The 22872-nt window shown below is 39.3% G+C and overlaps 2 protein-coding genes across 2 annotated transcripts; both read right to left on the reverse strand.

Moving 5' to 3' along the window:
- Positions 1-327: 327 nt before the first annotated feature.
- Positions 328-1591, reverse strand: LOC113351173 (protein ENHANCED PSEUDOMONAS SUSCEPTIBILTY 1-like). The gene is made up of 2 exons (XM_026595208.1): positions 1360-1591; positions 328-1271 (listed from the first exon to the last, which is right to left on the reverse strand). The coding sequence occupies exons 1-2, from the start codon at positions 1589-1591 to the stop codon at positions 328-330; spliced, it is 1176 nt and encodes a 391-aa protein (XP_026450993.1).
- A 976-nt stretch (positions 1592-2567) lies between these two features.
- On the reverse strand, positions 2568-4022 carry LOC113347806 (regulatory protein NPR1-like). Its single transcript, XM_026591483.1, has 3 exons — positions 3822-4022; positions 3336-3515; positions 2568-2918 (listed from the first exon to the last, which is right to left on the reverse strand). Exons 1-3 carry the CDS (start codon positions 3874-3876, stop codon positions 2701-2703), a joined length of 453 nt encoding a protein of 150 aa, XP_026447268.1. The 5' UTR covers positions 3877-4022; the 3' UTR covers positions 2568-2700.
- Positions 4023-22872: the final 18850 nt, after the last annotated feature.

Below are 22872 nucleotides of genomic sequence, written 5' to 3' on the forward strand. Positions count from 1 at the left end.
CATCAATATTATTCTTTGCATGTACTAATTTTGTTTCCATATTTTTCATTGCATGTATTGAATCACATATTATTCTTTGCATGTATTAATCTTGTTTCCATATTCTTCATTGCATGTACTCTTATATATTTAAATGTGTTAATACAAAGATGCACTGGGTTTAAACTGAGAAAGCTAACCTCAACAGTATATTTGAACTTGGAAGATAATGGTCAAGAGGAAAAGGCTTCCATGAATTAAGCATCATTCTCCGTAGCCTTAAAACATCAATCGGCAGGCAAATTTCAATGTCAGCGCTTCCTTCAACTGATCCTGGACTGACAGTAGTTATTCCATAAGATTTCCATTTGCGCCGGTCCTTATAGCAATAGGTTGTCCCCAACCGAAATTGTTTCCATACATGTTGAACCACCGGGAGCTCCTAGCCAAAAATCTATTGCCGATAATTCTTGTATAACCACCAGGACTCGAAATTAAAGATTTCTCTATCCATGATTCGGTAAAACTTCTACTCTTTTCATAATTGTTGGATTTAACCGCCTCATTCAACATTGAAGCCAGGAAACCGAATCCCGGCCACTTGACCAGGTCACCCTCCTTCAGAGTTACAATTCCGGTTGCTATTGAGTTGCCAAAGTATGTTTCAGGCGATGGTGGAATCAACTTAGTTCTGCTATTCATCAGTATCTTAATTTTAAGTTCTCGAATTTCATCCCAATTATCATTCAAACAGCTCCTAGAGCGTATTACTGTTGTCCAAACTAAAGCTAATATTGCTTGTAATGAAGAGATTACCAACATGTTTTGTTTTGTTTCGGAAATGATTTCTAAAGTCACCCTCGCTTTCAATGCTGCAATGTTCGGCTTAGTGAAATGGAAACACCTCTCTACAAGACCGTCAAGCGGCCGAACTTCATTAGAAGAGAGGTGTAGACGGAGAGGGCAATCTGTTTTGTTGATAAACCAACGCTCAAAGACCGGAGGAGGACATGAATAAGTAGAACAACTAGTGATCTCTGACCATGAATTAATAAATTGCCAAAATGATGTACCATCACATACACAATGGTTCGCACTGCACCCTATAAAGATGCCGTTGGTTAATTCAGTTACTTGAATTGAAAGTAATGGATGCGACTGACCTTGGAAGTTTCTAACCCCAGTGAGCAAAAACAATCGATCTATTATGGCTTGAGGAACATGTCGTGGAGATAATGTCCTCCACGGATATGTCTGCAGCGGCGTGGACAAATTCTGCACCTTCAAAGATGCTGCAGTTGATTTAGACGGAGATCATCTTACCATCTTCATGTTTTTCGATTTCAAGGCGAGGCTAGTGGAAAGAAATGATCAAGGTACGTGACAAAGAAGTTTTAAGATGACTAATCTTGTCGTTGACACTATTTTCTTCATCATGTTGCTGAGCGAAGAGAAAGCCCCTTTGCATATATGTATCGTTTAGAAATAATAGATCCATGCGTTTGGATGTGTCGGAGGCCTGTTCATCGATGTAACTCGCTGGTCGGACGTTAATTGTAGAAACACGACGAACGTCGATTGAACTCATTATCTGATCTTTACTCTGGGCCATCGAACTATAAAAGCTTCAAAAACTTAAAGATTTGATACAGAAAAAGTAAATATGAAGATGAAAATTATTGAAATTCAAGAAAAAAAAGGCGGGGTCTCGTCGTCTCGATTCTCTAAACACAACACTCTTAAAAATGAGTGACCCAGTAACCAGTTAGTCTGTTAATCACTTGTATCACTTCCTTAATAAACTTTACAAATTAATTAAGGTCGGGAAATCAGAGATTAGTGGATTTGGTCGACCACATGCTGAGGTATAAGATGCGAAATTGTGATGGAGACATGATTTTTTTTCTTTTCTTTTTTGGAGATTTGGAATTTTGTGTGCATTTTTCCTACTTCGTCATATATTCTTCAAATCTTTGTCCAATGAGTTCGGTATGATATCCAAAGATTCAAATTTCAAAAGAACTCTACCCATCTCCTCGTAAACATGCTTGGAACGAAAACAGTCGAGCTCTTTAATCTGTGCAAGCATCTAAGAATAAACTCCAGATAATACCGTTCTAGAATGGTGGGTTTTTTTTTATACATTTATTTATTTATTGGACATAAACTGTTTGGGTCCTGTGTACTGTCTTGTCTAAGACTAACTGTGATTAATCACTTTGACTTCACCTTAATTTAGTTTATTACTCAATCACTAAGACACTATTAGTGATTGATTCTTTAAACAAATACCTGAACCTCACCTGCTCTACACTTTTTGCCAGAGGCCAAGCCAGGATTCGAAAAATGGGTGGGCAAGTTATCAATCTACACATTTTAGGGGGTGGAAAACGGTTAAAGTGACTTAAAATTGGGTGCAATTGGACGCCCACCTCTCAATGTCTCTGTCCCTGCTTTTTGCACCTCGCCTACCTGCCTTTGAGCAGTGCTGCACCAAAGCAAGGCTCCCTCGCCTCAGGGGCAGGTCTGTATTTAATTTAAAAGTAAGGGTTACACAGAAATGATTCATTTCTGGATACCAGTATTAGTTTATGTATAAGGGAGGGTACTTGTCTATATTTAACGTGTAGATCACTCGTTACATTAAAACAACACAACATAAATGACTGTTGACAACATAATATGAAAGGTTTCACTATCTATTATTGTGGTGCACGAATCTTAGATGGAACTCGGTGACGAAGTTGAAATGGTGTCTTCTTTGTCTTGGTTAAATGCCATTTCGAACATCTCTTGTAGTTCCATAAACTTCTCCCTCTTCATTACTCGCTCTTCAGGGAGGTCAGAGTTATAACCGGCGAGTTCTAATAATTCATCCGACTCCATTATTTTATCGAGTACTTCATTGCACCGAGGAAAATAACGCTTTCCAAGTTCAACTGCGTTCCAAGTTAGAAACAAATATCCAGCAATGGTTTGACATGGAATTTTCACAAAGTTAATTATTCAAGATTCCTATTTCCATATATATGCAAACTTATGGTCAGCTGAGGACAGAGGCAAAGCCATTTACAGGCCTGGGTGGCCAGAAGAGTGGCAGGGCCACCCTATGATTCTATAGATTCCCTTTAGAGTAAGCCTTATAAAATACAAGAATACGATTTTATTGGCCACCCAAAGATATTTTTTGGAATGTTTGGCAATTTGCGTCTTTGTATGTGGCACATTTACAAGCCATCAAAATGAGCTTAGACTTGGAACTTTTTATTTTCCATGTAATAGAAAGTTTCATCTGCTAACCTATCATGCATTTTACAACTTATGTATGTAAATGGGGTGTTATTAAATGTAAATACCAGATTTTGAGACCGTAGCTATCCTATGAATTAGAGCAACTTGTTCTTCCTCAGAAACGGATGATGGAGTTTCGTTCAAGTTCATGGCATACAATGGGAGAAGCTTCACAGTGTCATCGACTTCTGTAATTTCCATTCTAACTTGTGCTTCATTTGGGAACAAAAGTCTTGCCAGACTTTCTGCAAAGAAGACACAAATGAAGGAACTCATCAAAAGCAAGCAAGGTGTAGTGGGAGTGTAAGAAAAACCAGAAACTCTTATTAAACTAGAATAACCCATAGATTGACTCAAAAATGCCACAATTAATGACTATTAGGATCACCATGTTCTCTGCAAATTCACTTTGTTAACAAGAACAAACAATTGGGATGATAATTTATTCTATGCGATGTGAGTTTGAAATTTGTCTACTTCATAAATATTATGCAAATTAAATATCAGAGAAGGTAAGCGAGGAAAACAGTAAGAATAAGTGAAGAACTCACCTCTATTTTCAAGGAACAATAGCTTCATTCTTAGATCATCCCCATTCCCAGCCATATTCAGAAGAAGAAGAAGAAGTATGAAGCTTCAAGTGTGTGTTAATGGAGATTTTGTTGACTTCTTGAATGACTGAGAGAGAGGGAGATATTTTTTTAAAAGGAACAGATCTGAGCTTGAAGGGTCTACCACTACCTAAGGGCTAAGGCAACTTCTTCCAGGCTGCCTTTCTCTATCTCTCAAATAAAATAAAACCAAAAAATCCTTTTCTTATTATTTATATGGTTTATACAAACTTGCATGTCACATTTTTGTTTTTTTTTTGTTTTTTTTTTTTGAAGGAGAGACGGACATTTTTTTTTATATTAATACATTTATTCCTTTTAAGCAAGTGGGGGTGTCCCTGTCCGCTGGCACTATCCATGAGCCAGAGCTTTTGAATATTGCTAAACAATAGAAAAACGCCTCACTTGGTTGCGGAAGATGATGCGGCATACTTTCAACATTTTGTTTCTCTTGTTACTTTGCTTCCAGTGTTGACAGTTTTCAAGTGATTAAAACGTCCACGTAGAAGATGGCGCATATGGACTTTCATCCAAAAGGTGTTCATCTTAGACACGTTGAAGAGTGACTCATAAGATGTAGAATATGGAAGTTGAATTCTAAACACCCACCGCAAGAGTGAAATAAAATCATTTATTCTTTATTTTTACTCCTTCCATATAGGGGATTAAGATATAAGATGCTGAGGAGGCGCAGATGTTAGAAAAAACGTATTTTGAAAAGCACGGATCATGACTTGATTCCTAAACCTATTATCCACTAGTTATTTTTTCATTTGAATAGATAAAACAATAGTCCCACATAGACTAAAATTTTAAGAGTTTTATACTTAAATACCATGAATTTTGTCCAAATGGTATATGGTCCTTTGGGTCTACACACTTTTGTGTGAGGGAGAAGATCAAGACTAGGGCAAGGTTGCCTTTCCCGCACGTTGCCGTCCGGCCGGGCTCGGAATCGGGGGTGGGTGTGGGTTCATGAGAACCTATCACTCTGTTTTATGACTGACAAAAGCAAAAGTTCTTATCACTGCTTTATTTTTCAGCTTTTGTCAGAAATCAGAAAATGTTTTTGACTGTTATTTTTCTTTTCAGCCTTTGTCAGAAGTCAGAAAATGTTTTTTATACGCGTGGGAATCTTCCTTTGTTAGTAACGGGTCATTTTTTTTTGGTCTCTATAAAAGAACTGATTCAACGCCAACTTCTATAACATCTCTCTACAAGAGGAGTAGCAGGCGATATTGCCTTTAGGTCAGCGTATCTCATACGTGCCTCTACTAGTTTCTGCTACCATTATCAGTGCATCTCCCGGAACATCAATCAAGCGTCAGTTTGAGCTAAGTATTTTTTTCTCAGTTAATTACGATTGTTGTTACTTTCTCCAACAGTCTAAAGGCAATACCTTTCATTATTATATTTTCTATGTAACAACATGGGAAAAAGTACCGTAGACAAACCTCCAAAGTTTAGTGGAAAAGACTTTAAACGATGGAAGTCTAAAATGTTATTTTTCTTAAAAGACTAAAGGTTAGATGAAGTTCCTTTGGAAAAAGCCTCAAGAAGGCTTCGTGACCGTGGTTATGAAGATAGACTGGATAGGTAGACTAGGAAGAATTACATGTGCAAAAATCATATACTAAACTGCCTGGATGATTCCTTATATGATTTTTATATTGCAAAAGAGAATTTCACTGCTTTTGATTTATGGGAAGCCTTGGAAGAAAAATATCCTGCCGAGGTTGCTGGAAGCAAGAAGTTCTTGGTGTGGCTAGGTTCCTTGAATACAAGATGAATGATAAAAAGCTCGTAGTTGATAAATTCATGGAACTTCAGCTAATCATCAACGAAATTCTTGCTGAAGGCATGTTTATTGATGAAGCTTTACAAGTTTCTACAGTGATTGAAAAACTTCCACTTCATGGAACAAGTACATGAGGAGGCTGCGACAGAAGACTCGTGAAATCACCATGATAGAGCTGGGAAAAAGACTCAAGTTGAGGAACTACCGTGTTGCAAGGACAAGAACCTGCTGTTGAGCAAAGACATGTCCAAGAAATCTCATATCCTAAATGATAATGCTGCAACAAAGAAAGAACATGATGGAAAATCTGAATCCAACAAAAATGGTAACAAACGTCGTAACTCCAAAGGTAACCATCTTAAACCAAAAGGTGGTATCTCTAAAAACACCATCAAAGGTAACTGCTATAACTGTGGTAAACCCGGTCATATGGCCAAAGACTGTAGGGCGCCTAAAAAGACCAAAAATGATCCAAAACAGAAAAAATAAGGCAAACATAGTAGATGATTCTGGATATTTTACTGGCATGGTGTTTGAAGTCAACCTTGTCTCTAATGTGACCAATATGAGAGACCGGTGGTTAGATTATGGAGCCACCATGCGTGTATGCAAGTTCAGAAATGATTTCTCCTCCTATGACATAGTAGGAGACGATGAGAAATTGTTAAGGAAAAGGCAAGGTTGAATTGAAGCTCACTTCAGGAAAAACTCTCGCATTGAATGACGTGTATCACGTCCCGGACATATGCAAGAATCTTATCTCAGAAACCATCTTACTTGAGAAAGGTTTTAAATTTGTAGCCGAGTCTAACAAAGTTGTAATCTCTAAAAGTGGTGACTTCGTAGGAAAAGGTTATGTCACTGAAAATATGATTAAGCTTAGTGTACTTTCTTTGAACATGAATGTTAATGCATCTTCTTCTGCTTATGTTTGTGACTCCTCACATGTTTGGCATGATAGACTAGGACATGTTAATTTCAAATCCATCGAAAGACTTGCTACTTTAGGTTGCATTTCTAAAATAAACTTTGACAGAGGTCATAAATGTGAAATTTTTGTTGAATCTAAATATGCAAGAAAACCTTTTAACAAAAAGGTTGAACGTAGTACATTTCCCTTAGAACTAATCCACTCGGATTTAGGAGATTTGAAATCAATACCAACTAGAGGTGGTAAAAAATGGTACATCACTTTTATCGATGATTACTCACGATACTGTCAGGTTTATCTTCTTAGAAGTAAAAATGAAGCTTTCGACGCTTTCAAATTATATAAACTTGAAGCAGAAAACCAAAATGGCATTACAATTAAAATTCTTAGATCAGACCGTGGGGGTGAGTATATAAAACCTATAGGAGATTTCTGTAAACTTAATGGCATCATCCATGAAACTACCACACCCTCTTTACCTGAGTCTAATGGAATAGCTGAAAGAAAAAACCGAACACTCAAAGATATGGTGAACTCTATGTTAGATAGTTCAAGGATACCTTCGAACCTGTGGGGGGAAACAATTCTCTCTGCTTGATATATCTTGAACCGAGTTCCATTTAAGAAATCTGAAAAAACTCTATATGAGTTATGGAAAGGTAGACAACCTTCTTATGCTTAATTTAAAGTGTGGGGGTGTTTGGCCAAGGTGGCCATTCCTCGTTCCAAGAAAAACAAAATAGGACCTAAAATCGTGGATTGTGTTTTCTTAGACTATCCTGAGCACACTAGTGCATATAGGTTCATGGTCATCAGTTCTGACCTTAATAACATTCGTCTGAACACCAAAATGGAATCTAGAGATGCAGTGTTTTTTGAACACATTTTTCCTTTAAGGTCTGGACCTCGCAAAAGGGTCCACGATGACCTCACAGATGTTCCTTCAACTAGTCAACCCCCGTCTCTAGATAATGAGATCAAACCTAGAAGTAGTAAGAGGGTTAAAACCGAGAAAAGTTTCTGTCCAAACCTATAAATAAGCTATGACTTCTCCGGAAGCTCCCTTCTGGGAAGAAGCTTCTATTAATGAGTTGGATTTCATTCAACAAAACGAAACTTGGGAACTTGTAGACTTACCTCCTGTTAGTAAAGCCATAGGTTGCAAATGGGTCTTCAAAAGGAAGCTTAGAACAGATGGAACTATAGAAAAATACAAAGCTAGGTTGGTAGCTAAAGGCTATAGACAACATGAAGGATTAGATTTCTTTGATACTTATTCACCGGTCACCAGAATCACTTCTATTAGGATGTTGATGGCTATTGCTTCTATTTATGAACTGTACAAGACCTGATATGTCCTACACTGTGAGTAGATTAAGCAGGTACACTTGCAACCCTGGGCGGGATCACTGGAATGCTCTCTACAGAGTTCTACGCTACCTGAGAGGCACTTCAAACTATTGCTTAAGTTTTGGGAAGTATCCTGCTGTGCTGGAAGGGTATTGTGATGCCAACTGGATATCAGACTCAGATGAGTGCAAATCCACTAGTGGGTACATCTTCACACTTGGAGGTGCGTCTGTGTCATGGAAGTCTTCCAAACAGACATGTTGTTTGTACCATAAGTAAAAATGCCACATAATGGGCCAAATTGGTACTTGAATCATCTTTTGGTCCTCATCCAAGCCCGCTAACCATTCAACCGAAGCAGCCCACCAGCCTACCCAGTATTACATAAATTCAATGATCGGTCAATGGTCGACGTCAACACCCGGTCAATGGTCAAAGTCAACGCTCGGTCAACGGTCAAAGTCAACCGATTGTCAACTATCAAAGTCAGGTTGCACGTCGCACCTCTAGCCAATTTTCAGTCATGTTGCCAACAGTGCTGCTAACCAGTTTCCAACCAAGTACTCTGTTGCACTGCCAACCAGCCTCAATCCACGCTACCATCCATTATGCATGTCAGCCAGTCAATCCAGTCTGTCGGCCATTATGCATGTCAGCCAGTCAATCTTGTCTGCCAACCCATTATGCATGTCAGCCAGTCAGTCCATCATGCTGAATTAACGCAGGGAGGCATGAATGGAGGTTTCATGCAAAATTTATTCAAAGAAGCATGCAAACAGTTTCATGCAGAATTGAAGATGGAGGCATGAAGAGTTAATTCCAGCAGTTTCATGCAGAATTGAAGATGGAGGCATGCAGAGTTAATTCCAGCAGTTTCATGCAGAATTGAAGATGGAGGCATGCAGAGTTAATTCCAGCAGTTTTATGCAGAATTGATTGCAGGGCATATTAATGTCATTTAAGTCTATCTCGAAATTAGTTATTAAAACTGTATAAATAGAGATGCCCTGATGGAGAGAGACGGGGGGCCAATGGAGAGGAAAAAATGCATTGTAATTCCATAATCAATAAAAATATCACTCCCCAAGGGGATTCGTCCGTGGATGTAGGCAAACCATGCCGAACCACATTAAACTTGTGTCTCATTGTTTGTTCTTCAATTCGCCTCCTAACCCAAAATACACACCAAGTAATCGATTCAATCGTGTTTCGTTCCCAAAAGTAATTTTGGGTACAAACATTAGCGTCGACTAAGGGGATTAAGAGAAAAAGTATCGTTTTTTCCTGTTGTGAAAAGTTCTACAAAACACTTCAAAATCGTGTCTGTCAAAAAGCAGTTTGACGTCTTGAAAAATCACTGCTGCAGTCCAGTTGATCGTAACTGCTGCAGTCCAGCTGATCGCAGCTGCTGCAGACCACATAATCGCAGTTACTACAGTCCAGTTGATCGCAACTGCTGCAATCCAAAATCACATTTCAGGATCTGCTAAATCTATTACCTTCGGAAACCGCTAAAACTGCATCATTACAAAGACTGATGAAACCGCTTCTAGGACGTTCGGTCCGCGATAAAAGATTGCATAAAAATATCATCAAAGATGTTTCAGTATATTCGATCGCAACATGATTGTGTCCAGTTTTGATTTCAATCGCTGCATCCCAGCTGATCGCAGCTGCTGCAATCCATTTAATCACAGTTATTGCAGTCCAGTTGACCGCAACTGCTGCAGTATAGCTTCACAGTCGGAAGCCACCAAAATTGACTCACTGTAAAGATTGCTAAAACTGTTGGCAGGATGTTCGATCCACAACATTTTCAAGTCCAAGTTTGTCTAGTTGTCCGAATCTCTATGCGCTTGCCTAGAGAAGACCTCAAAAAAAGCATCGCAAAAAGTTCCTGGAAAGATCACAAAAGGAGAAGCAAAGTTGTGGCGGAAAAGAATTGAGAAAAGACAATAGTTCACAAAGACTGTTGCAAAGGATTCAAAGGAAAGACAACAATTCAGGAACTGTTACAAAAATTTGAAATCAACGGCAACAATTCAACAAAACCGTGGCAAAAAGTTTTGAAAAAAAAAGAGCCGGCGGCAACGGCCGGCGGTCAAAAATCTTCACCCCGACGGCATTCCTAAGATCGTTGCTGAAAGCCTAAAACAAAGATCAGTAGCAGAAGGTCTAAAACGCGAGTCAGTTGCACAAGGTCTAAAACAACCACGAGTTGCTGAAAGTATAGAAAAGAACAATTATTAAAAGTCCAATGCCGGCGGCCGATCTCAATTCCGTCCAGCAGCTGGAATATTTCGATGCTTCTTAGTACATCAAACTTCGATGCGCAGCGCATATCAACCTTCGATGCTCTTTGGTATATCAAAATTCGATGATCTTCTCAACATCAAACATTTATTCTCTGAAAACTTTTGATGCTTTATGTTACATAAAACTTCGTTGCACTGCGTATATCAACCATCGATGCTCTGTGGTCCATCAAACTTCAATGTTCAGTGATACATCAAACTCCAACAGGATGCCACGTCAGTTTCTGGTCCAGTCAGCAACTGCCACGTCAGCACCTGGTCTAGTCAGTAGCTGTCACGTCAGCACCTGGTCCAGTCAACAGCTGCCACATTAGCACCTGGTCCAGTCAGCAACTGGCACGTCAGCAGTTTGGTCCAGTCAACAGTTTGGTCCAGTCACTGCCACGTCTGCAATAGCACGCGCGCTTCGTGAAAATCTTGCTTCCTCAATAACTTCTTCGTTTTAAGTCCGAATGGAGTGATTTTGGGCTCGTTGGAATCGTTTTTCAATTCCCTACAACCTGGAGGTGAAAAATCATGAGTTTGAAAAAATTTATTTTTTGAGGTTTCGAACAGCGACATCACACACGGTCACCGACCACTATCAAGTGCAACCTACATATCATATTCAATGTTCGAGAACGTTATTGCGTCGAGTTTCTACCCACAACAAGCCCGTGTGCAAAGTTCGTGAGTGTTGGTTCGATTCATAAACCTCAACACGCACATGTTACTAGTTAGAACTAATACAATCCAATTGTCCGAACTACTGTAGTCCAGTTATCCTAAGCAATGCTGCAGTCCAGTTGATCGAACTGTTGTTGTCCTTTTCCACATGATTCCTACAGTCCAGTTGATCGAACTCATGTAATCCATTTATCCACACCAATGCTGCAGTTTAGTTGATCGTAACTGCTGCAGTCCAGTTTTCGTCATAACTGTTGTAGTCAAGTTCTGCAGTAACAGTTGCAGTCCAGATCCAATATAACTGCAGCAGTCCTGTTTTGATTCAACAGGTGCAATCCAGCCTGAAAGAAAATCTAGTGGCTAAGTCGAGACGCTGAGCCAGCTGCACCAGGAAAGGACGTTGCTACACAGCCGAGATGAAGTTACCCCCCATTCACAAGAAAAATATCGTCGCGATTTTTCCCTCGGAGGTTCTTCAGCAACATGATCGATCTTGAGCAACTCAATTGATTTTGCAGTTCGGAAGAGTTTTTGCCTGAAACATTTAGAGTTGGAGTGGGGACATCGAAGAGGGGCATATTTTAAATCACCATATGAAGCCATAACGAAAACCTCGAGGATTGATGTTGTGTCGATTTAAGTCCACAACATGAAAAGTCCGTTCTTGTTGTCTAGATTTTCAAATCTCGAGACACTTATGTGCGGTGATGGTCATAACTGCTACAGTACAGTTGATCAAGCTGCTATAGTCCAGCTCCTCAATAAATATTGCAGTCTAGTTGATCGAATTGCTGCGGGAATTTTTCTTATAATCACTACAGTCGAGTTGATCGAACTGCTGTAGTCCGGTTTTCCTCAAAACTATTTCAGTACAGTCTTCCTCACAGCTGCTTCAGTCCAATATGATCGAACTTTTGTAGTTCAGTTTCTCGGCAACTGCTTTAGTCCATTTTTAATTATAATGGTTACAGTTCAGCTGATCACATCTGCTGAAAAACAGTTCCATGGCAACTGTCTTTAAATCCAGTTTTGATTCAACTGGTGCATTCCAGTCCCGCAGACAAATCTAGTTGCTGAGTCAAGCCGCGACGCTAAAGAAACTACACTAGTCATCGTCGCTGGGAAACATCAACATAGCCAGTGTACATCCTAACCACCTCATACACAGAGTCGCGATACCACATCTCATAAGGTACGTATAAAATTTATATATTTTTGCATCATTTCATATAATCATGCATAATTTTGTTCACTGGGACACCTGCAATGTGGCGAGCGTTTTCATGTGCCAAGGCATGTGAAGATGCATACACCTCGATTCTGTGGGAATCTGGAATAATGGGATTGGCCCCCGGCGCGAATTCGAGATTGCAGAAAATCTTTCAACATCATTCCATGCACGAGCAAGATGCAGCAAGGTTGTGCGCCCTTGTGCGAGCATTGAGAAGCATGGCAATCACTATTTTCTGGGGCGAGTTGCATATCACTTCAACGTGACTGACTATCACTTGGGGGCGAGATATGTAACACCTCATGGTCTAAAGTAACTCTTCTGAGGCGAGCTGTGTAACACAGCATACGCTTGGGAGCGAGTTACATAGCACCTAAATGCAATGCGGAATTCAGCTTCTGAAAATCGATGCAAAAGGTAACCGAAACTTCTTAATCCTCCAACGAGTTACAGGATTAAGAGAGGGCAATTATTACAATCAGTAATGTTAAACTGCTACAACGAGGTTGATCGAACTGCTGTAATACAGTTCCTAAGCAACTATTGTACTCAGTTGGACGCAACTGATGCAGTCCAGATTTGCTTATCCATTCTGTTCTCAGTTGGACGCAACTGCAGTCTAGCTGATCGCAGCTGCTGCAGTGTAGTCTTGATCGTCGCTGCTGCAGTTCAGCTGATCGAAGCTACTGCAGTCCAGCTATGTTCGCAGTTCCTGCAGTCCAGCTGATCGCAGCTGTTGCAGTGCAGTCTCGATCGTTGCTGCTGCAGTTCAGCTGATCGAAGCTACTGCAGTCCAGCTATGTTCGCATCTCCTGCAGTCCAGCTGACCGCAGCTGCTGTAGTTCCACTTTGCTCGTCGCTGCTGCATTCCAGCTGATCGCAGCTGCTGCAGTCCAGCTACGTTCGCAGCTCCTGCAGTCCAGCTGCTGCAGTGCATCTTTGCTCGTTGTTGTTGCAGTCCAGCTAATCGCAGCTGCTGCAGTCCAACTATGTTCGCATCTCCTGCAGTCCAGCTTTGCTCGTTGTTGTTGCAGTCCAGTTGATTGCAGCTGCTGCAATCCATCTATGTTCGCATCTCCTGCAGTACAGCTGATCGAAGCTGCTGCAGTGCAGTCTTGCTCGTCGCTGTTGCAGTCCAGCTCTGTTCGCAGCTGCTGCAGTCCAGCTCTGTTCGCAGCTCCTGCAGTCCAGCTGATCACAGCTGCTGCAGACCATCTTTTCTCAATACTGTTACTACCCAGTTTTGCTCATTACTACAGAGGACAGATTTTTGTGGCCGCCGCAGTCCAGTTCACCGCAATCACTGTAATCCAGTTCCGCAACAACTATTGTGATCTAGTCGACATAGCTGCTGCTATCCTGATTCATATAACTACTGAAGACATATAAAGATCGATATCACATTCAGTAGCACAGCCGAGACCATTGGAGGTACAACAACATGCAAAGTTTCTTACCATCTCAACTACTAATGGGTCACACCCTTTCGCTCGCAAATACAGCGGCTCAGTTCGTAATTGATAGCAGCTTAATACCAGCAGCTCATACAAATTCCAGCCGACTGACGCCAAATATAGCTCATCTTTTCCAAACAACAGTTAATATTCGAGTTCTACACAACTACCACAGTTCAGTTTTATATCGACAATTACATCTCACTCCGCTCCAGCAACACGCTTTCGTTGCATACCAGATCATCCATAAGTCATGTCTGTACAAACAACAATGGTTCATACTCAACTTTTTCCCGCCGATCTTCCAATCACAATAGCCTCACTTGGGGGCGACTTGATAACAATTTCCACAATCAACGAAGGCATTTTTCTTTATGCTTCAACAACAGAATTTACTCTTGGGGGCTTCTTGAGTTTCACAAACGGCAAGAGAAGGTTTCCAATCACTTTAGTAGAAATAATCCACGCTTGGGGGCGAATTTTGTCATTGATTAAGGAAAACGAAAATTTCTTAACCCCCAAAAAGTTGGAGGTTAAGAGGGGGCGATGTTTGTACCATAAGTAAAAATGCCACATAATGGGCCAAATTGGTACTTGAATCATCTTTTGGTCCTCATCCAAGCCCGCTAACCAGTCAACCGAAGCATCCCACCAGCCTACCCAGTATTACATAAATTCAATGATCGGTCAATGGTCGACGTCAACACCTGGTCAATGGTCAAAGTCAATGCTCGGTCAACGGTCAAAGTCAATCGTCGGTCAACTGTCAAAGTCAGGTTACACGTCGCACCTCTAGCCAATTTTCAGTCATGTTGCCAACAATGCTGCTAACCAGTTTCCATCCAAGTACTCTGTCGAACTGTCAACCAGCCTCAATCCACGCTGCCAGCCATTATGCATGTCAGCCAGTCAATCCAGTCTGCCAACCATTATGCATGTCAGCCATTCAATCCAGTCTGCCGGCCATTATGCATGTCAGCCATTCAATCTTGTCTGCCAACCCATTATGCATGTCAGTCAGTCAGTCCATCATGCAGAATTAACACAGGGAGGCATGAATGGAGGTTTCATGCAGAATTTATTCAAAGAAGCATGCAAATAGTTTCATGCAGAATTGAAGATGGAGGCATGCAGAGTTAATTCCAGCAGTTTCATGCAGAATTGAAGATGGAGGCATGCAGTGTTAATTCCAGCAGTTTCATGCAGAATTGAAGATGGAGGCATGCCGAGTTAATTCCAGCAGTTTCATGCAGAATTGATTGCAGGGCATATTAATGCCATTTAAGTCTATCTCGAAATTAGTTATTAAAACTATATGAATAGAGATGCCTTGATGGTGAGAGATGGGGGCCAATGGAGAGAAAAAAATGCATTGTAATTCCATAATCAATAAAAATATCACTCCCCAAGGGGATTCGTCCGTGGATGTAGGCAAACCATGCCGAACCACGTTAAACTTGTGTATCATTGTTTGTTCTTCAATTCTCCTCCTAACCCAAAATACACACCAAGTAATCGATTCAATCATGTTTCGTGACCAAAAGTAATTTTGGGTACAAACACATGTATAACTCGATCCACTATGGAGTCTGAGTTTATAGCCTTGGAGAAAGATGGAGAGGAAGCTGAATGGATACGAGGTTTCCTGTGAGGAATTCCACACTGGCCCAAGCATGTGTCTTCGATCGCAATCCACTGTGACAGTCAAGCTGCTATTGGATGCGCAAGGAATAATGTATACAATGGAAAGTCTATACATCTACAAAGAAGACACAAGACAGTGATACAACTACTCTCTACTGGTATCCTCTCTATAGACTTTGTGAGGTCTAAAGATAATATTGCAGATCCTTTGACGAAAGGGTTATCTAGAGTGGTAGTTAGATCCACATCGAGGGGAATGGGACTTAAGCTCATAGAATAAATCTCCATGAAGGATACTCAACCTTGTGAATGGAGATCCAAGATCAAGGTTCAATGAGACAACTAATTTATGGTTATATCGAGAAAGAACTATCTTTGTCCCTCCCTATGATGTAAATGTGCGATAGTGCTACCTGAATGAGTTAGGATGATCTGTTGAGATCTTAATGAGTCCATGGATTTGTTTAAAGCGGGGTGTGGCAGGACACTCTTAATGGACTCACCTATGTGGATGTTGGAAATGAGGCCGCTTCCTATGAGAATTTGAGCTGATTCTCTAGAGATATTCATTAAGTCCGGGATTTAGCCCACGACCAAAACGGGCACAACGGCAAGAGCTTGGTAGCTTTCTTTTGTAACATCAAATGTGGTTGTTATTTCTGAATTGCATTAACTGTTGGCGGTTCAAAGCATTGTGTTCACCGTTAGAAAAGGCAGTTCCGATAACCTCTCACTAAGTTAAGGTTCAATCTCTGGGACACCTTAGCCTAATATTGATGTATTCAGTTTTCTCGTGTTTTATCGATATGTTTTATCATTCATGTGGGGGATTGTTATTAAAAACGGTTTTTTAAAAGCATGGACCATGACTTGATCCCTACACCTATTGCCCACTAGCTAGTTGTTTTTTCATTTGAATGGATAAAACATTAGTCTCACATAGTCTAAAATCTTAAGAGATTTAGACTTAAATACCATGGGTTTTGCCTAAAGGGCATGGCCCTTTGGATCTACACACTTTTGTGTGAGGGAGAATACCTAGACTAGGGCAAGGTTGCCTTTAGCGTACGCGCGGTGCTTCACACAGACGCACGCACGCCGCCGTCCGGTCGGGCCGGCGGGCGGGCGGCTCGGAATCGGGTGTGGGTGTGGGTTCAGTAGAACTTATCACTCTGTTTTATGTCTGACACGCGTGCTTTGACTGACAAAAGCAAAAGTTCTTATTACTGCTTTATTTTTCAGAAGTGCTTTTCTTTTCAGCTTTTGTCAGAAGTCAGAAAATGTTTTTGACTGTTGTTTTTCTTTTCAGCCTTTGTCAGAAGTCAAAAAATGTTTTTACACGCGTGAGAATCTTTCTTTGCTAGTAACGGGTCTTTTTTTTTTGTCTCTATAAAAGAACTGATTCAACTCATTTTGAAAGAGAGTAACAAAAAACAAATTCACTTCCTCTCTTAAGTTCTCTATGCTTCTGTTTTGGTTTAACTGTAACTATTTTCATTTCTTCATACATCTCTGCCAAGTTCTCAGAGTACTTTCTTTGTATGCTACATTGAGGAGTACTATCGGTAGTTGTATCCTGGAGGTGACTCGCCAACTGCTATAACATATCTCTACAAGAGGAGTAGCAGGCGATATTATCTTTAGGTCAGTGTATCTCATACGTGCCTCTACTAGTTCCTGCTACCATTATCAGTGCATTTTCCGGAACATCAATCAAGCATCGGTTTGAACTAAGTATTTTTTTCTCAGTTAATTACGATTGTTGTTACTTTCTCCAACAGCAAATAGTACATAAGGAGAAAGTCAAATGAGGCGCGTAAAGGTCAAGAGGTTGAGATACTAAACATACACGAGTGCAATGCATCAATTGTATTCATAATATGAGTAAGACTGCAATAATCGAGATTTAAAACACGTACACTTGGGATGCACTGGGGTTAAACTGACAAGGCTCACCAAATTATTAATCTTGAACTTGGAAGAAACTGGTCAAGATGATGAAAAGGCTTCCATGAATTCAGCATCATTCTCCATAACCTTAAAAACCTCAATTGGAAGGCAAATTTCAATGTCGACACTTCCTTCAACTGGTCCTGGATTGACAGTAGTCATTCCATTAAACTGACATTTGCACCGGTCTTTACAGCAATAGGCCGTCCCCAACCGAAATCGTTTCCATACATGTCGAACCACTGGGAACTTCTTGCCACAAATGCGTTGCTAACACCAGGACTCATTATTAAAGGTTTCTCTATCCATGATTCTATAAAACTTCTGCTCTTTCCAAAATTGTTGGAATTAACCACCTCATTCAATAGCGAAGCCAGGAAACCGATCGAATCCCCTCTTGACCAGCACACTTTCCTCCAGAGTTACAATTCCTCTTACTATCGAGTTTCCAAAGTATGTCTCTGGTAATGGCGGAACCAACTTAGTCCTGTTATTCATCAATAGCCTAAGTTCTAGTTTTCGGCTTTCATCACAGTTAATATTACTTAAAAATCTTTTCGAGCGAATAACCTCTGTCCAAACAAAAGCTAATATTGCTTGTAATGAAGAGATTACCATATTTTGTTTTGTTTCAGAACTGGCCTTCTCTTTTAACGCTGCAATGTTTGGTTTAGTGAAACGGAAACATCTCTCTACAAGACCATCAAGCAGTGGTACTTCATCAGTGCGGTTCGAATTTCTCTTTGCCGGTAATTTATTGAAGGAAGAGAGCTGTAGACGGATAGGGAAATCTGTTTCCTTGATAAACCACCGCTCGAAAACTGGAGAAGGACGTGAAGTATGATAGCCGGAAGAATTAGTGATCTCTGACCATGAATTAATGAAATGATAAAATGACGTACCATTACCTATACAATGGTTGGCGCTGCACGCTATAAAGATGGCGCCGGTTAATTCAGTTATTTGAGTGGAAAGCAAAGGTTGTGACTGACCTTGGTAGCTTCTTACCCCCCGTCGCTATAATGATAGTTTGAGGAATATAGGTCGGGTAGAGGATGTCGTCCGCGGATATGTCTGCAATGGCATGGACAAACTCTGCACCTTCGGAGTTGCAGTCGATATAGACGAGGATCATATTGCCATCTTCATTTTTTTCGACTCCAAGACGACCGGCTAGAGGAAAGAAATGATCAAGGGTATGTGACAGAGAAGTTTTAAGATGACTAATCTTGTCGTTGATACTCTTTCCGTCGTCATGTTGTCTAGTGAAGAGAAAACCCCTTTGCATATATGGAATGTTTAGAAATATTAAATCCATGGGATTCAAATCAATCCGTTTATATGCGTCGGAGGCTTGTTTATCCATGTAACTCGCTGGTCGGACGTTAGTTGAAGAGACACGACGAAGATTGACCGAACTCATTTTCTGATCTTTACTCTGGGCGACCAAGTAAGCTTCAAAAACTTAAGGATTTGATTCAGAAAACTACATATGTAGATAAAAATTATTGATCGTCTCTGGATACAAACACTCTTTAATTAGTAGTTTGTTAACCATTGAATTATAGAAAGATTAGCTAATCACTTGTATTTTATCTTATCTTTTAATTCTTTTTGGACAGATTAATTAATCTTGTATCTATATATGCTTGTTGATTAGGTTCGCTGATTAATTAAGGTTGGCAAAGAAGAGTTTTAGTGGATCTGGTCGGCCACATGCTGCTTAGTATATATAAGAATGCAAAATTGTGATGGAGACACGATGCGTTTTTATTCTTTTCTTTTATCAATTTAATTACTAATAATAATTGGTCCTGAAGAATTCCAAATCGGGTTGTAACTTATAATTTTGGGCCTTGGCTTTGTAATACATAAAGGTCTTTGTTGTTTAGTCCAGTAAACCCGACCCGGATTATTGACTAGTCCAGCTGGAAAACATATTTACTCACTAGTCCAAAAAAGTTTTGAAAAGAATAAAATTACTCTACTAACTCTAACATATAATATTACGTATATTAATATATATGTTACTACATATGTAGTAATAATATATGTAGTATGTAGTATACTAGTTACTAGTATATTACTAGTAACTAGTAATAGTAGTAATATGTTATATATCGTCAATATGTAGTATGTAGTAATAACATATGTAGTATTTAGTATACTAGTTACTAGTACACTAGTAGTAATATTTTATATTTTAATACTACATATTAATATTGATACTACATATTTATATGTAGTATGTTATATATTGATACTGCATATTAACATGTAATATCAATATGTTATTTTCAACACTGTTATGTTATTGATACTACATATTGATATGTAGTATGTTATAAATTGATGTGTAGTATGTTTATATTGATACCACATATTGATATGTAGTATGTTATATATTGATATGTAATATGTTATGTGTTGATACTACATATCAAAAAATTGTTATGTATTGATACTACATATGTTACTACTAGTATAGTGTATACTACCACTACAAAATATCCTAGCAAAGGCCACTAAAATCTCGCAACTGCTAGTTGCCAAATGCTTTTGGAACTAGTAAATGACAACTAGTAGTTCCTATATGCTTTGGCAATAACTTAATGGCAACTATTAGTTTTGTTAGCTTCTGAACATTTTGGAAACTAACATATGCCAACAATATGAAATGCTTTAGTAGCCTAATGTTTCCGAAACTAAGCAAAGGCAACTGCTAGTTTTTGTATACGTCGGCAACAGGTTAATCGCAACTATGGTTTGGACTAGTTTCCAAACACTTCAGCAACAAACAAATGGCAACTACATAAAATACACTAGTGGCCTCAGACATCTAAGCAACTTAAAACACCAACTAAGGATATATAAGTTGTCTAAACCGCTCTTTCAGCAATTAAGCTTCGACAATTAACCAGTTGACTAGTTGCTTAAATTTTCGGAAACTAAAGCCCGCAACTGCGATTGTCAAAGGTTTGAGCATTAAATAACACCACCTATGTAAGAGTATCCTCTGAAAATTTCATTGAGTTTCCATCAATTGAATAAGAATTTGAATAAAGATATTTAACACTTTGATTTTCAATCAGCATCGATCAGTCTTTCTAAAAACAAGAAAATGTTGATTTTATGTAGAGGAATTCTGACTACTACTCATCATCCCTTTCGAGATTCCTTAACCAGACAGTAGAGAAGGAAATTAAGATGGCAGTCACTATCAAGGTATTGACGTAAAATAAAAGTTTTAACAATGAAATATGTAATTCAGATTGTTCTAGCGCTCGGGTTAAATTATCGTTCATGGAAATGGTAAAGGAAATGAGCGCCGTGAAAGACTCTTAAAGGTACAAAGATTAAAAAAATGAATCATCATATCTTCCCGAGTGCCAAGTGTGTATCCAATTTCAGAATAGTTTCTAAGCTCAACTTTCACGGCGAGACAAAGTCCTAACAGGTGGTATATCTAATCGACAACCAAGGCAAGATCTATGGGAGAGGTAATCAATTACAGGGAACCAAATGTCTATACTCTAAAGGGAGCTGTGATAGGATTTATGCTCTTAAAAATTAACACAACAAGAGAAAATTTCCAGTATGCTGGGCTGGACATTATTCGTTCAATCTCGAAGATCATCAAGACCTGCACGAAACATTAGCTACTGTCAGGAAAATTTCCAAGGCATGCACCGATGTGTGTTATTGTCATTTAAAAAATTTCAACTAAAATTTGTTTGAGCCCATGAAGTGTCAACCAGAATAAAACTACAAGAAAATTTTGTACACACCTCAGGATAAGTCTCCAAGTTAATAAGAAGGCCATTCATGGAGGATTTAACAATCTTCATGAATGGCAGTTTCAGTAAGCGGAGGACTTTTCTGGCTGCACGCCTAATCAAGGTACTTGTATCCACCAGGGTACCAAGAAACTGTGAAATAGGCGAAGTCTAAGATATGAGATAATTGATAGGTCTAACTTATTGAAAATCAAAAACTTCTCTTGTTACATGTGTGGCTGCAACGATGTGATCCAGAAATGCAAATACATGTATTATGTTTAATCCACTCCTTGGTTTAATGTATTATACAGATATAAGGACAGGAGGAATACCATATGCATGTGTGCCTCTTGCACCTTCAGACGATCACAGGTCGCCATATGATACATTGTCTCCAATGCTTGCAACCGAACAACCAACATGTCCATTAACAAACTGAAGGCAACATTAGCAAATTGGACAGCGAAAGCTATAAGCTTCCCCAAGGAATTAACGGCTGACCTCCTCACTTCAACCATAGCAATAAGAACAGCGCAGTGTGTGAGAAAGCTGAGTTCAAGCCAGAGAACAAAGCATATTGTGTTATCATGGGTTTACGCTCAAATTAAGAAAACTTTAAATACTAATAGAATTACCTCAGAGATTTGGTCCTCGAACCCATGAACAAAAGCACCAGCGGCATTTGAAGCTGGTAGGTACAAAATTTTCACATTACTCTTCCCAGGAAATTTTCTTTCTTTTAAGTTACCTATGACTTTCTTTGACAAGGTCTGCAGTAGTATATCTTCAGACACCATCTTCATTTTCCAAATCCAGGCCTCGTCGTAATTTCAATTCCTGACACATCTACAACAAGAAGAAGCTTTGAGTCCTTGAAAATTGGTCCAATACAGTCTCCACTAGTTGCTGAATGACGCGAATTTCAATCAAAATGAAAAGAAAAAAAAAACACTTATGTGTCTACAAGATGAGGGGTTTTAAGCAAGTCAAGCAATGTACTGTGGTTTTCTAGTAACGTTTGATTCAGCTTTCTCTTCTCCAAAATCTGTTGTGCAGAGTCAATGTACTCGGTGCAATAGGATGTAAGCGATTTGAACACGAAAGCAAAATCTCCGATCAACGACTTCTAATTATTAATAGAACATAAACCATATTAAGTAGAGGTATTGTGTAAATAATTACTCAATATGCTCAGAAAATAGATTTAAAGAAAGAACACCAGTTGTTGCCTCTCATCACTAGTTAAGTTTCAACAGGAAAGCAAACCATGCTAAATAAATTAGACAAACTACAACCAATCAATTGAAAACCTCAAATCAGTTGAAAACACCCAATCAATTGAAAACCCCCAAATCAGCTAGATCTCAGTTATAATTTAGTATTTGAGATGGTTATTTATAAATTATGAGAAAAAGCAATCAATCTCGTTTCTAACCTTTTGTTTTCTGAAGTTATCCCTATTTCAAACAATCTCATTAAAAATCTAACCTCCATCTGCAGCACAGATCGAGTTCATCAAAAATCAGCTTAACCAAATCTGAGAGAAAATTCTTAGAGTAATTTTTTCAAACAGCACATAAGCATATGTAAGTAGCATTTGAAATTTAAGAAACTTAACTTGAGGTCAAACGCAACTGTCAGTAAAGAAGGAAAATTCTCTGATAACTTCCCCATCAAACTTTCTCGTGTTTCGTTTCTTCCCCCATCAAGTGGAAATCCTACATCTTTTTCTCAACATATCATCAACTGTAATTTTCTTAAGTTTCTCCTGCAGGAAGAGAGATTTGAAGTCGTTCGCATAAGTGAAGTAAAAGTTTCGTACAGAGAGAGCGATCTAGACTATACCAAAAAAATAAAGGGTGTTCAGAGACTT

This window comes from Papaver somniferum, chromosome 2, assembly GCF_003573695.1.
Source record: "Papaver somniferum cultivar HN1 chromosome 2, ASM357369v1, whole genome shotgun sequence".
Taxonomy (NCBI): Eukaryota; Viridiplantae; Streptophyta; class Magnoliopsida; order Ranunculales; family Papaveraceae; genus Papaver; species Papaver somniferum.

Excerpts from the sequence above, each read along its gene's own strand:
- LOC113351173 (XM_026595208.1), bottom strand. The coding sequence starts at position 1,591 with ATGGCCCAGAGTAAAGATCAGATAATGAGTTCAATCGACGTTCGTCGT. Across the intron at positions 1,272-1,359 it reads TCTTAAAACTTCTTTGTCAC|CATCTTTGAAGGTGCAGAAT; the intron begins GTACCTTGATCA and ends AATCAACTGCAG.
- LOC113347806 (XM_026591483.1), bottom strand. The coding sequence starts at position 3,876 with ATGGCTGGGAATGGGGATGATCTAAGAATGAAGCTATTGTTCCTTGAA. Across the intron at positions 3,516-3,821 it reads ATTGTTCCTTGAAAATAGAG|AAAGTCTGGCAAGACTTTTG; the intron begins GTGAGTTCTTCA and ends TCTTCTTTGCAG. Across the intron at positions 2,919-3,335 it reads AGCTACGGTCTCAAAATCTG|TTGAACTTGGAAAGCGTTAT; the intron begins GTATTTACATTT and ends CTTGGAACGCAG.